General features: G+C 39.2%; 2 protein-coding genes across 3 annotated transcripts; one reads left to right on the plus strand and one right to left on the minus strand.

Annotated features, from left to right (window-relative positions):
- Positions 1 to 1248: 1248 nt before the first annotated feature.
- On the minus strand, positions 1249 to 3480 carry LOC146571365 (uncharacterized). Its single transcript, XM_085280547.1, has 3 exons — positions 3195 to 3480; positions 3040 to 3095; positions 1249 to 2211 (listed from the first exon to the last, which is right to left on the minus strand). Exons 1-3 carry the CDS (start codon positions 3272 to 3274, stop codon positions 1505 to 1507), a joined length of 843 nt encoding a protein of 280 aa, XP_085136673.1. The 5' UTR covers positions 3275 to 3480; the 3' UTR covers positions 1249 to 1504.
- Positions 3481 to 6287: 2807 nt separating this feature from the next.
- macir (macrophage immunometabolism regulator) lies at positions 6288 to 14100 on the plus strand. Of its 2 annotated transcripts, none has more exons than XM_085280549.1 (2): positions 6288 to 7370; positions 10857 to 14100. In XM_085280549.1, exon 2 carries the CDS (start codon positions 10870 to 10872, stop codon positions 11509 to 11511), a length of 642 nt encoding a protein of 213 aa, XP_085136675.1. In that variant the 5' UTR covers positions 6288 to 7370; positions 10857 to 10869; the 3' UTR covers positions 11512 to 14100. The 2 variants fall into 2 exon arrangements, with proteins under 2 accessions (XP_085136675.1, XP_085136674.1); XM_085280548.1 differs by having other exon boundaries at positions 7101 to 7370; positions 10853 to 14100.
- Positions 14101 to 14642: the final 542 nt, after the last annotated feature.

Genomic DNA, 14642 nt, shown 5'->3' on the forward strand with positions numbered 1-14642 from the left:
CCACAAAACGGTTCCACAACCCTTTTTTTTCTTCAATTATTTAAACAAAAGTGTTTGGTGAGTTGTAGATGTTCTAGGTGAATCTCTCAAATTTTGGAAAAACCTGAAACTCTGCACAACAGAGCACCATCAAATTACACTCCAACCAGTTTGTGCTCACCAGTTCCTCCAAACACATTTGATGCAATAGCTCTTACAGAGAGTACTTGTCCACCTAGAGGATGCATCATTGTGCCAATACGCTGCTGAATTAAAGCATTTTTCTGGTCAGCTGCACATTCCCTTTGTGCTTGCTGGGGTTTAGCAGTCCGTGTGGGTGTGGAGCACTTCAACTTCTTTAAAACAAATTATATTTGAATAATGAAGGTATTAGTGTTTTGTGTAAAGATGCATTGTTGTCAGCTTTTCCAGACCTGGGACGTCCAGCTTTTATAAATCAAATCAAATCAAATCAAATCACTTTTATTGTCACATCACATGTGCAGGCACACTGGCACAGCACATGCGAGTGAAATTCTTGTGTGCGAGCCCCACAAGCAACAGAGATGTGCAAACACAACAACACAAACGAGCAAAATACAAGAATGGCCAACCTGAAACTAATAAATATATGTACAATATATAATAGTATATGCATTTCTGGATGTGTATACTAAATATTTTCCTACGTGTGTGTGTGTGTGTGTGTGTGTGTGTGTGTGTACACATTTTTACAAATTAAATAGTAAAAAAAAAAAAAAAATAATAATAATAATAATAATAAAATATATAAAATATACAGAGTTGAATATGTGCAAAACCCCTGAAACTCAAGTACATCTTTCCAAAAGATCTTCTGCCACTTTTCCCTACCATTAGTCCTATTGCTACTTCAGCCACAATGATGCACTGTTTTAAGGAATAGCAATATTAATAGCAATCTCATGGCAGGCACTCAACTGAAGTTCTACAATGTTTGTATACAAGAAACTATCGGGATGGGATATTTAATTCAGTGTAAAGTCTGGAATACTTATAATGGTGTTGATATGCCTCTCGTGAAACTGACGACTGGAGTTGGTTCAAAATGCACATCACCGAAGTATTTAGAAAAAGCAGATTTGGGCATAGACTTGCTGCTTCTTGCTTATGAGGACAAGACTCAGACATGAATGGTCAATAGCTCTTGAAAATTAACCTCAGCCCAAATGTTCAGCCGTTCTTTCAGACAACCTGACAAAAGACAAGAGAAACTACAGGGGAGCTTTCACTTTATTTTAGATAAATACAGGAAATCATCCTTTTTGCACTGTAGAGCTGTAAAGGAGGAGACATTTGTGAGGAACAGATTTTAACAACATGAAATGCCATGTTGTAATAGCTAAAAACTAATGACCCACCTCTGCCCTGTGAGTTTGGGTCATCTCTTCCATCCATGCCAGTCTGAAGCTGACCGATGGAAATTTGGCCAAGGGTCAGAAGATGGATGCTTTACATGACCCCAATGAGGTCCACGGTAATGCCACTAGTAGTTATTCCACGTAGGATTCATCTGGAAGTTGTAGTATCCACTGTAAGGGTCGGCATATCTTTGAGGATGACGTGGCCTTGATGGGTGTTCTTCTCCAGCTGGCTTCGGAAATGCAAACTCCTGCAGGCGGCCTTCATCATGATGCTGGTCAGGGTACAGCCTTGTGTGAACTGGCAAATGCTCTGTTTGACGACTCAAATCATCTTTCTCAGGCCTGTGTCGACGTCCACCGTGATGTTCCTGGCTACCTGGAGGGCGTGGAGAACCATGTGAAAAGGGAATGGATAAGCTGAACTGGTAGCCCAGGTTTGAAGGATCATGGGCATGGTCTCTGCGGGGATTATTAAAACTCTTGTCAATAGTAAGGCCGCTTGGTCCGTACCGAGGAGGATTAGCACGATCATGAGAGTGAGCAAAAGGAATCCTCAGGCTTATGTCAAAGCTCCTGGGCTTGGCCACAAGATTGTTTCTGTGTGCTCGTGGCTGGACCAGCGATGTTTCCATGGGTCTGTTGGTGGGAATATTAGAGCGTTGCTGATATGATCTTGGGGATTCGACTTGAACCTGATTACGCACATTAGGGTAGATCTGTGGATCTGTCGGCCTCAGAGCCCTCATGTATTGGAAAGGGCGAGGATTTCCATACACATCTTGTTCCCCTCTTCCACCCTGCCACGTTCTAGGCTGCACAGAACTTGTGGCTGAGAAAGAACATGGGTATGAGTACAGATTATAATCATGTTGGTAAAGCTTAGAACACATCTACAGTTTGTCAGTATTGTTTAGATAGAACTTCAGTGTTGAGTTTATTAAGCCAGTGTCAAAGACATTTGTATTCTTATACTCTTAACAGGAGGAAGGAAGTCTGTTAATTTGTGTGATCCACTCACAGAAAGCATAATATTCATATACATTTATACCATCTACAGTTACCCAGCTTGAATTTTCCTTTTCCAAATTTAACACTGAAGAACTCCGTCTTTTCAAAGCAATTACTAAAGTAAAAAGATAAAACACCATGCTTACGATGACTGATTACATAAGTTGAGATTTTGGTATCTAAACATCTGCAAGTTAACTTAATGCATCATACATGGAACCTGTAGAGTTTCCCCCCCACTAAATGAAACCCGGCTGTGACGTTAAAGTAATGCAAACTCAGCGTTACATTTTACCTCTCAGTGTGCTGTGAGCCATTTAAATACCCTGCTTTAACCAAATCAAATCTGCCAATTTGAGCATGAGGTATCTCGACCCTAACCCAGTAGCTGCAAAGTCCTGATAAGGTACACTGGTAGACCTGTTTAGTGACCAACAGCTTTATCACCTGAAGTGGGGGAGAGGAAAAAAACTGCCTGGATTACATACTACATATTTTGTTCCACTGTAAATACTGTTAAACCTCTTTCAAATATTATCTAAAGAGATGCTGCAGATTCTGGATGCAGGCAGGACTTCACTGGACTCCTCAGGTAAGACATAAAGTTGTCATTTCATAAAATCATTAGAGTAGGTTTCAACATGCTCACCTTTGGGAAGAGCTGAGGAATAGTTCACATCACTCAAAACATAAAGCAGTAAAAACCTGTCAAGCAGCACAAATACAGTCAAGATAAAACCAGACCAAAGCCTCACATTCAAGTACAGGAAGTGCATATCATGAAAATACATTTAAACATTGTACCTTGCAATTAAGAACCGGGCAACCATGACTCCAGTAGCTGCACTCACTGTCCTCACAAACCCTCCAGCTGGACTGTGCATGCAAAGCACTCACATTTCCACGGGTCCACACACACCAGCTCCGACCAAACACCAGCGTACATCTGAGTTACGTGTTTAGGACATGCTGCTGTCTTTATCGGTCCTTCCTACCGGCAGGTGTTTCCAATCAGGCTTTTTTAATGAGAAGTTGAACTGAGGTACCCAACAGATCGACTCCCCCACTTCTTTTATGCATACATGTTTATTTTGCTCTTCACTCAAACTTTTGGGGAGACACAAACTGTTATTCCAGGTAACCTGTTAACCAATCAGAGAATACTAAATGTTTAAAAATCTGGCTAGATTCAAACTTTACACAGGAAAAGTGAAATAAAATCTGAAAAGTTCAACTTACTTTGTCTATTTATGATGCACTGAATTTCATAAATCCAATGTAAATTTTAGCACTAGGTGCAATGACTCCCAAGCTAGGCGAGTGGCTCCAGCAGATCCCAGGAACAACATCCGAGATCTTTGTCCAGAAGAGTGCAGTCCTAGGAACAGCAAAGATACTGCGCAGGACTCTTGAGCTCCCAGGCCTCTGGTAGAGGACCTGAGCTTGAAGAATAGTCCGTCCGCAGGGGGCAATTTTTTATTTCTTTTGGAATCGCCTGTCTGGCTTTTTGTTCGACCTTTATTATTATTATTATTTCATTTTTAGTTATTACAATCAGAATGGATGGGACTGGGGGACAGGATAGAGGAAGAAAGAGAGGCTGGGATATAACAGAAGGAGACAGGAAGAAAAACAGAGGAGAAAAGGAAATGAGAGAGAACAGATACTGAAAATCTGCTTGATCGCCTGCTGAGAGTGAAAAAAAGGGCAAAAAGCAGACAACATAGTAGGAAAACCACAGCAACAACCATAAGCATCAGTAATAGTAAGTAATAAATATTGAGTGAACAGCATACAGTGCTAATAATACATTATATGTTTAGAGGCAGCAGCCAACCAAGATGGTGTGTGAGTACCTGTTTGTACACCTGTCTGAACACTTGTGTATACACCTGTGTGTGTGGGCCCGTTTATGTTCATAAGATTTCTCCATGTAAGTGTCTAATAGTGGGTATGGGGAGCCATAACGCTGCCCCCCAGGTCATCAGCGACTGGAGGAGATCCGGGCCCCAGACATGTATAGGATTTATGTACAGGATTTCTATCTTTACAAGGGGGCAATTTGAGTGCAGTGATGGAATGTAACTAAGTCAATTTATTTGTCTACTATTCATATAAATATAGTTTTGATTTACTTGTACTTGTGAAATTTAGTTTGCCAGGTTCCACTTATTTGGTCCTGAAGGAACCTACTGGAGTGGCAGTGTCGTCTTCAGAGGCCTCATCTTTATCACCATGGTCACCTGCATCTAAAGGATAATCACTGGGACCAGACTCAACAATAATACTCTACCAAAGCTCAGAAAAGACAGATGATATGAGGACCTCATGACAGCAAATTGCAAGAAATGTAAGTTAGTTTCAGGATCTGATGTTATAACTGAAAATTGCCAATTAGCTATCTTTTTTTTACCAATACTAATAATGAAATATTATTAGTGTTGGTAGTGCTGAATGTTTTTATAACAGCCTGGTAGATGCTCTATATTAATTTCTTGTTGTTGTTATTTCAGATTGCTTTGTATTCAAAGCCAGGTAGCCAGTCTTCAAAATATTTAGGAGGAAGTTGTCTGGTAAATTCCTTCCAAAGTGGCCAACATTCTTCAAGCCAAGCCAAATCTGCTTCAAGGCCCTTTCACATCGGACACGGCATGCGCTGCGCTCACCGCTTGCTAGAGTGAGGGACCCAAAATATGTGTTGAGTTGGCTGCTGAAGATGTGATTTTTAGAATTGTATTGAAGTAGAAGTTCACTTTTGATGTGAACAGATGTGGATTATCAAGGGCAAGGAGACCCAACATGCAGCAGATTTATCTATTCCAGATAAGCTTGGTATTGCAGCACAGACACAGGATTGTTTCTATTATAACTAAATGTGCACATCGGAACAATTGTGCACCAGGAGTTAAACATTTTAATATTGGCACTCAAAATCAGACTCCCAGTTTTGTTTAACGTAATTCACTTGGATTCTTTCTCAAGTGGTGGGTAGCATGAAGACTTTTCACAAGGAAAATGGCTGCTCAGCTCTTCCTCCTGTGTGTTGGAGAAAGAAAGAACAACATCCAGAATTTCTAAATTGTTAAGACAATGAAGAAATCAAAAGGTGATTCCCTGTGTGATCCATAGAATATAATAGAATGCCTTTATTTTCACTATACAGATGTACAGTGAGACACAGAATAGAGATGTAGACTGGGGTTGCAGCCCTGATGAGCTTTTCAAGGCCCAATTTCCATTTGCTGTGAAATGTTCATGTGTTACATTTGCAAGATACAGCACACAAGCTGTTTAGTGTTATTTAGACATTTCCAACATGGTTTGTATCCAGGAAGGGTTTCGCATATGTATATATATAAATGTAAAGTGTAAATTTAAATGTTATTTTATACACAAAGAGGTGTTTAAATGGGTTAAAGAGCTAGTTATGTACCCATTCAGTGGTTACATGCTTTGCTATTTACATGTTTACGCATCTGAATTTTTACACATGCATGTTCAAAGCAGTAATAAGTATGTGCTGAATCTACCTAGTTGTTTTCCCTGCATTGATCTGAGTATAGGTTTTCCTGGCTTTGAGTGGCCAGTGCAGTATTCATGAAGGCTATACACAGGAAGTGTTTGGTTGTTGTTGCTGTGTGCTGAGAGTAAAGAGGCTGCTAAGAAAGTTATCAATTTCCATCTTGCTGTTTCTAATCGTTCAGAGAGATTCCAAACCACATAGTGAACCCTCACATTACATACATATATTCTCCTCTCAGCCCTGCGGATGGTCTATCCTTCAAGCTCGGGTCCTCTGCCAGAGGCCTGGGAGCTTGAGGGTCCTGCGCAGTATCTCTGCTGTTCCTAGGACTGCGCTCTTCTGGACAGAGATCTCGGATGGTGTTCCTGGGATCTGTTGGAGCCACTCACATAGCTTGGGAATCACTGCACCTAGTGCTCTGATTACAACTGGAACCACTGTTACCTTCACCCTCCACATCTTCTCGAGCTCTTCTCTGAGATCTTGGTACTTCTCCAGCTTCTCGTGTTCCTTCTTCCTGATGTTGCTGTCATTCGGAATCGGTACATCTATCACTACGGCCGTTTTCTTCTGTCCGTCTACCACCATTTTGTCCGTCTGTATCTGACAAATAACAACATTTTTTTTTAAAATGCCTTTACTTTTTGTTACTAGCAGCATGTCACAAATACACATAGCTTGTTTCCATTTCATTAACTGAATGTAGAGTATATGCAAATGATAACACAGTTTGACCAGCATAAAACAATATTTTTGCACCAACAAAGTGATTCACAAAGCTCTATTACCCAGTGATGTTTACAGTGTAGTTAGATATTTTGAGGAAACTGGACAAGTAAAAGATAAAGAAGTAGTAAACCTAAAAAAACCCAAACTAAACAAAACACCATCTACAGCAGCTGAACAGCAGCTTTTTAATGTCATTCAAGATGCCTACAACTACTCCTGAATCCTACTTAAAGAAGAGAGCTGCCAAAGAGAGTTAAGGCTGTGTTAAAGAATAATCAAAGTCGGTTGTGCTAAATCTTTACTTCAGGCTTGTCAGAATGGCACGAACTCTGCCTTTGCCTTATGTGCTGCTGCATTTCTATGTATGTTTGAATATGTGTCAATAAATTGCTGCATCTAGTTCCTAAAAAAAAGACGCACTCCTTTTTATTTTCCAGCAATAAAAAGAAGTAACTTTTGTAGTTCAATTTACTATCAAAATGCTTCCTTTTTTAAGCTCGTATTTTTTGAATTTGTTCATGAAAATGTTTCGTTGGGAATAATTGATGTAATTACATTTCACTGAATTTGATTTTGCTCGTAATTACACAGGTGTGTAAATTTCAGCCTTGTCATCCTTTGCTTTCTTCTTCCTGGAAAAAAGAAGAAGAAGAAGAAGAAGACAGGAAGTGTTCCTGTTGCTGTTGACGAGCACGGGCGTGAGATAACGGAGTGCGGAGATTTCGAGGGTTCGTGTTATAATTCCTTCTTTCTTTCTTATTATTATCATTAGTAGTATTTATTTTTCCTTCTGCTTTCGGTTAATAGGCTATGAAGCCAGAAAATCTCCGGTGAACATTACTGATGATGAACTAGCTTCTCAGGCCATATAACGACAGTTCAGTGCTCAGCATCGGTGTGTTTCAAGTGCGGTGCTGAGCCAGTGTTTAAAACGCTGCGATACGTCGCGTTTCTACAGAAATGTAGATAATGTGTGTTCAGTGTACTAACGTTTTGTATGTAAGAGGTTTTTGCTCTCACTAGCGCGGTGAGCCATCTGATTCAGCGAGGAACAGAATGAGTCAGGCCTGTCATTGGGTGTAACAGCCATTTCTTCCACCTGCGCTATCTCACTTCCTTCGAAAATACGACATTAATATTAAGGTTATCAATTATATCACGCTTGAGATGTACGTGTGTTGGTGTGAAGCCAGTAGCACTGGTATAATAACAATGCTTGTCGTTGCTGCTGCTTTTCCAGGCTTCCTTCGTATGGCACGACTAGCTTCGCCATTGCGCTTGCAGGCGCTGCGGCTATTAGTCCTATTTTTATGGGTGCGGGTCCTCTGTGTCTAAATAGTTCAATTTCTCTTTAAAATTAAAGTCTGGACACATAAAATATCTTGGTTTATAATTGTTTCATGGAAAGAAAAAATCGCCAGCACGCTTTATTCACACAAATTCATGACTGATTTTCTGGGTTGTTTTTTTTTTTTTTTACAGTATTGCTCCCGGTATTGGCTTTCCTCCCTTTAAGGCCCCTTTTCACTGAACTATAAGATTGCTGTTTCCTCTGCAAGTTAGCAGCATGTTTTTTTCTTTTCTGAGTGGTCATCTGTTATTCTTCAGTAATTATTGACCTTTTATACTGAACAGTTTACTGCATTTTTGCAAGCTTAGCTTAGGATGGAACATTGCATCATTTTTCTTCAAGCATTAAATAAATTCAAGCTACAACTAGGGCTGCTTTTTCAAGTGGAAGAAATATTAATATAGCTAGGCTGCTAGACCCCAAAAGGACTGGTAAATGCCATTACCTGATTAATCTGGTGAGTTTGTAAGATGAGTTGCAGCTCTTTACCATGAGATAGCTTATATGCTATATGCAATAGCTGATCTAGCAGTACAAGCTTGTCCCTAATTTCAAGTCACTAATAACTAATCCTTTATAATGATAATAATAATGATAATAATAATACTTTTAATGTACACTATTTTTGCCTTGTATCACGGTGGTCTTGCAGGTTAGCTTTAACCTGATTTAGTGTCTCTTTGTTCATGCTGCTTAATGGCTTACATAGAGCAATGTTTATGTTTCATGTATACATTAGTAGAGATTACGGCAAAGTCATGCCATGCATCTGATCAGATGGCTAACTTTCCCTTTAGTAGCTGACAGGATAATGTGTCCCTCAGAGCTGAGTACATTACACACACACACACGCACACACACACCTGACACCTTACCAATTCTGGTATTCTATGGTAAATAACAGTCTGGCTTCACAGTGCCAGGCACTGAACTCAGGACGACCCTCATGGAGTCTGTGATTGTTTGGTCTGAGACATTCACACAGGATTGTTTCAGTAACTGATTAATCTATTGATTATTTCATTGATTCTTTGAGTAATCAGATAAAAAAAAATGCTTTTGTCTTATTAATGAGCAAATATATGTAGTCAAAAGAGAAAAAATACAGGTCTTTCAAAATGAACTGCTCATTGGCTTCCATTTTAGAAACTGCAATGTTTTTTTTTTTTGTTTCATTCATCATCTGTTTCATTTGTCCAAAAAACAAAAACATTTGTCTGGATATTTTAATACAACTTCTGGAGGTTTTTTCAAAGTAAATGCTTTAATTGTAATTAAAACAAAGCTTTCTCCAAAGGATGGATGCTGTTTTGGATGTTAGAAACACATTTTCTTTCACTGCGCTCTTGGTAATGGCTCTGCCTTTTTGCTCTTGTGTATTGTGTGTGTAAATGGACTCCAGCTTCACGTTAAACTGTGCCTGTGTCATCATCACTGCTGCTGTTGCGTTATCAGTGTTTCTGTTTAAAACTGGGGGCTGTGTGGGCTTAATGTTGCCAAACCTTTTAGTCACACACTGCTCTTAGATACGTTTCTATTGCTCGTCTGTTTTTAGTCACAAATGTGGCTAAAACGCTCGCTTTTGCCTTCCCATGGTTACAGAGCCGTGCCTTAAACGAAGCATCAACGCAAAGAATTTGTGTTTCACACCAATGGCCTGCTGGAGGTCATTTTGCAGGCCATTTTATTTTATACTTGTTATAGTATAACAAGTAAGATACTGCATGACTTTTAAGAAAAGCGTTATGTGTAACATATGTATTGATTACTTTTTGAATAATGACCCTGATCACAACAAAGAAGGGAAACACCGACAACATACCACATTGACCACATTGCATGCAATTAATTTGCACAAGTGTACTGTGTTTAACATGCTCCTTAACAATGGTGGTAACTGTCAAAGTGGGGCCATTGAGAACCTAATGAGAATGTATAAGAGAATCATAAATTGTAAAACTTTGTGAAAGGAGTCTAATACACGCCAATCAGTCGACAGGTATTAGAAGTGGCGATACTGCGTTTTTGATGCTGGTAGCTGGCATTGGATTATGACACTTAGCCAATTAAACTTTCGTGTGATGTCAGAATGTAAGGAAACTGTTTATCAGAGGGAAAGTGATTCTTTTTGTCTGATTTTATTTTGTTTGTTTGTTGGAAAATTGTATGGCACCTGGCAACCATTTATATTCTTTGTTGAAAGGATGGCAGCTGTTGTTATTAGCATATAACCAGAATATTATTAGTGTAATTTAATTAAATATATGACAAAGTAACTATTGTTTATTTTCTTCTCAACTCTTTTCTTCTCTTCTTTTTCCTCCAATTGTTGACATTTTGTTGCATTTTCATGAGAAACAGGGAGCATGGGAGCTAGCTGATTGTCAATCGCCAGTTGGTGTCTGCTTCAAGCATACCATGTTTGACTGATCTGGATAGGGCCGGTGCTATAGAGCAACTTCAAGCTGCCATGAATGGCAATTGTCAGCTCACCCGCTGTATTCAAGACAGCAAGTCAACTTGGCTGCTTGCACAAATCTTTGCCCACTTTTACATATTTCTAATAGATTAAATCTAAGTGGAGGCATCAGTTTTTTGGAAAATGTAAATACTAATGAGGGTAGATATAGTACAATATTCTCAGTGGTGATGTGCCTGGAGCCTCCTTCTTGGTGCTGGGACCGGCCAACTTCCCACCACCAGCTATGTCCACCCTCTGTTTGATGTTATTGTACAGCACCTTGGTCAGCTCTGTTGTTTTATGCTTTATAAAAAATAAAGTGGTGTGTGTGTGTGTGTGTGTGTCTCAATTCTCATGGCTGATATTTTTTTTCTTTCTTTTTTTAACCTTTTGATCAGTCAGGATATCTGTAACGATGGAAATGGATATAAGTGGAGTATCCAGGACACGTGTCTCCATTCTTCCTACAACTGACATCAAAGCCACATTGAAACCAGAAGCAGAGAGACCTCGCTGTGCCAGCACCCCATGTTCACCAATCAGAGGTACTGTTGCAGGATACCAGATTCTCCACATGGACTCAAACTATTTGGTGGGCTTCACCACTGGTGAGGAGCTGCTCAAACTGGCCCACAAGTGGTCAGAAGGTAATCCTGAGAAGGCCCGTGTATCAGATGCAGTGTCCAGCTCCATCAAGAGCACTGTCCCTAAGTCTGTGGACCTGGGCATCCACCGGTCTTCACGTATTTTCAAAGCCAAAGGCCGGTACTACCAACCATACGACATTCCTGCTACTAATGGACGAAGACGAAGGCGTATGCCCAGTTCGAGCGACACCTTCCTCAGATCTCTGGCCCACGGCGAGTCTGGGAGGGCTCTGCATGCTCCACTACCACTCTGTTTGCTTAAAAGTAAAGGTGCCCAGTCCAAGTCTCTTGACTACCTTAATCTGGACAAAATAAGTATCAAAGAGTCATCAGACACTGAAGTGCTACAGTACCAACTGCAGCACCTCAACCTACGAGGGGAGCGTGTGTTTACCAGAAACAAGACATGAAAGCACAGTGAAACTTTTTTAGATGTGTTTCATCCTCTGGGGTATTTAGGTGCTATTTCTAGACTTGTTTCTTTCTACTATGATTATAAACAGTTCTTTAAGGAGACAGTCTGATGATAATCTTGTTCTATTATTAGTTGGGAGGTTTACCTTGTTCTGTATGCTTAGCATTATGAGGTTTTTGAGGTTAAAAAATTGAATTATATAAATTTAGCAATAACTGATGGACCTATTTATTGACAATTTTTATTGGCATTGTTGTGTGTTTGTAATGGTTGGATACACACTATTATACCAGCTTATAGCTGAGAAAGCACATATCACATACAGTATCAGCTTTAAAATGCACCGTTGACATCAGTACAATAGTTTTACTGTGACTGTTCTTGTTTGTTTGACATTAAGGAACTGCATTTGGAGTTGTCAAATTAACAATATAACGTTATTGTATGTTGCACATTTATTTGCGTATTTATTTATTGATGTAGTACTGTTGGTTTAGATGTCAATATGATTTCCACGCTCTAATTTACAGTAATGTAAGTAAATCAATTAAAAACAAAAAAAACATGCCACTTGAAGTTTGTCGTAATATAAGATATGCCATGTGCTTTTAAGAGGTTTTTTTTTTTTTTCCTCTGATTCACAAATATAATAATTATCAGTGCTTACACTACCATTTAAACGTTTTGACACACCTTCTGATTTAATGGTTTTTCTTTATTTTTACAACTTTCCACATTATAGGACGAGTTGTGTTGTGCAGAAGTCAGGTTGGTACACAGCTGAGAGCCCAACTGTTAGAATTCATATTATGGCAAGAACCAATCAGCTAAGTAAAGAGAAACAACAGCCCATCATTAATTTAAGAACTGAAAGTCAGTCAGATGGAAAATTGCTAAAACTTCCAATACGTGCCCAAGTGAAGCCGCAAAAATCACTAAGCACTACTATGAAACTGGCTCGCATGAGGACTGCCCCAGGAAGTGACCTTTGCTGCTGAGGATAAGTTGATGCAAGTTAACAGCACCTCAGATTAGAGCCCAGATAAATGCCACACAACAGTCCCAGTAGCAGAACATCTATGTTCAAATTAGGCTTTTATGGTCAAATAGCTAAGAAACCAATACTAAGGAAAAGTAACAAGCAGAAGACATTTGTTTGGGCCAAGAAACACAAGGAATGGACATTAGACCCGTTGAAATCTGTGCTTTGGTCTGATGAGTCCAAATTTGAGATCTTTGATTCCACTCGCCGTGTCTTTGTGTGGGGCTGCTTTCCTGGTGACGTTGAAGGCACACTGAACCAGCATGGCTACCACAGCATCCTGCAGCAACACGCCATCTCATCTGGTTTGTGTTTAGTTGAACAATCATTTATTTTTGAAAACATTACAAGGACCCCAAACACACCTCCAGGTTGCACAAGGGCTATTTGACCAAGAAGGAGAGTGATGGAGTGCAGATGGCCTGGCCTCCACAGTCACCTGACCTAAACCCAAGATCATTTGGGATGAGAGTGAAGGCAAAGGGCCAACAAGTGCTCAGCATCTCTGGGAACTTCTTCAAGACTGTTGGAAAACCATTTCAGGTGACGACCTCATGAAGCTCATCGAGAGAATGCCAAGTGTGTGCAAAGCAGTAATCAAAGCAAAAGGTGGCTATTTTGAAGATTCTAAAGTATAAAACATCTTTTGAGTCATTTCACACATTTTTGTTTACTACATAATTCTACATGTGTTCATTCACAGTTATGGTGCCCTCAGCAAGAATCTACAATGTAAATGTTCATGAAAATAAAGAAAAACCATTGAACGAGAAGGTGTGTCCAAACTTTTGACTGGTAGTGTATGTACTTTCACTTTTGATTGAATCCAATAACTGATGAAAGGTGGTAAATATAAATGACAGAGGAAAGACATGTAAAATATCTCCAGTCAGACTTTAACTAAGGATGCTTCAATTATTTGGTCATCTCCTTAGACCGCTGGTATCGCTTACTAATGTGACTATGAAAGGCATGAGAAAGAATTTTAGAGGGATGCAGAGTTTGCCATGCTTCTTTAAGAGACTCAATTTGCAGCCACACTGGACAGAATGGAGGATTATCGTGTAGTTTGATGAAATTCAACCAAATGACCATGTGTCTTCCACTACAGATAGAGTGTGAGAGAGTGTCACTTCACTTCTTGTAAATCTTTATTGCTTATTGTAGCAAATATGTATCAGTGCATCATTTGTTTTCTGCATTGTTCATGACGGCAGTATGTACAGATGTGAGATGTGTTTTTAATAAGTGTGTAGATTTCCCTTACAGCTCGTAATGGTTGAGTTTTCAGTCCCTCTGTTGCAGAACACTTTTTTTCTGGACGTATTGCACTGTTGGATATGTGCTACAGACTGTCTCTGGAATTCTCTGCTTCTGTCACCACCATGGCACTAACTATGTGTTCCTATAGAAAACACTACAACAACAGTATTGTATATATAAGTAAGCCATTAAACACTTACAGATCTGTACACCCCTTGAGTATGCACCGTTGGACATGCTTCTTTGAAAGAATTGAAATTGTGAATTCTTGTTTCAGAACTTGTGTTTTTTGTTACATTTATCAGTGTAAAATTTATTAATTTAAGCTGTAACAAGCCTTTGTGAAATCTAAATTTAATGTTATAATGGCATCTCCCAAGTTCTGTTGCGTAAAATGAAATAATCTGAGGTGCAATCTGTGAGACCGTTTATCTCAACATTCTCAGGTCAGAGCCATAGAGCATGTCAGTCGCATTGCTGTATGCCACTGTAACTTTCTAATACAATCTGAGAGCCAGAAATTATGAATTATGATGAGCAATAATTATTACCATTTAAAACATCATAAATACTGTAATATTAATTATGTAATGATCAAAACAAGCACATTTCTAAATGAATTTAGCTTTTAGAAAGTGTTGTTTTTGTCTAAAAAGCTGTGTAAAGAAAGAGAATTTTGAGTTAGTTCTTTCTGAATATTTATAATACGAATATTCTCAACTTGGCCCAGACTCAGATGAAGCAAATTCAAATTGGGTAGTCTGCAAAATGTCCTTTCAACAAGTGTATTTTCATTTCTTTTTTAAGTGCATTTCACTTTA

Source organism: Mchenga conophoros, linkage group LG7, assembly GCF_057382185.1.
Source record: "Mchenga conophoros isolate Kocher_MC1m ecotype Shallow Benthic linkage group LG7, M_conophoros_male_GT1.1, whole genome shotgun sequence".
NCBI classification, from domain to species: Eukaryota; Metazoa; Chordata; class Actinopteri; order Cichliformes; family Cichlidae; genus Mchenga; species Mchenga conophoros.

What these genes read in the sequence shown, in the direction of transcription:
- macir (XM_085280549.1), top strand. Translation starts at nt 10,870, where the DNA reads ATGGAAATGGATATAAGTGGAGTATCCAGGACACGTGTCTCCATTCTT.
- LOC146571365 (XM_085280547.1), bottom strand. Translation starts at nt 3,274, where the DNA reads ATGCACAGTCCAGCTGGAGGGTTTGTGAGGACAGTGAGTGCAGCTACT. An exon ending in GCCCGGTTCTTAATTGCAAG is followed by an intron (nt 3,096 to 3,194) that starts GTACAATGTTTA and finishes GCTGCTTGACAG; the next exon opens with GTTTTTACTGCTTTATGTTT. An exon ending in TTCCTCAGCTCTTCCCAAAG is followed by an intron (nt 2,212 to 3,039) that starts GTGAGCATGTTG and finishes GTTCTTTCTCAG; the next exon opens with CCACAAGTTCTGTGCAGCCT.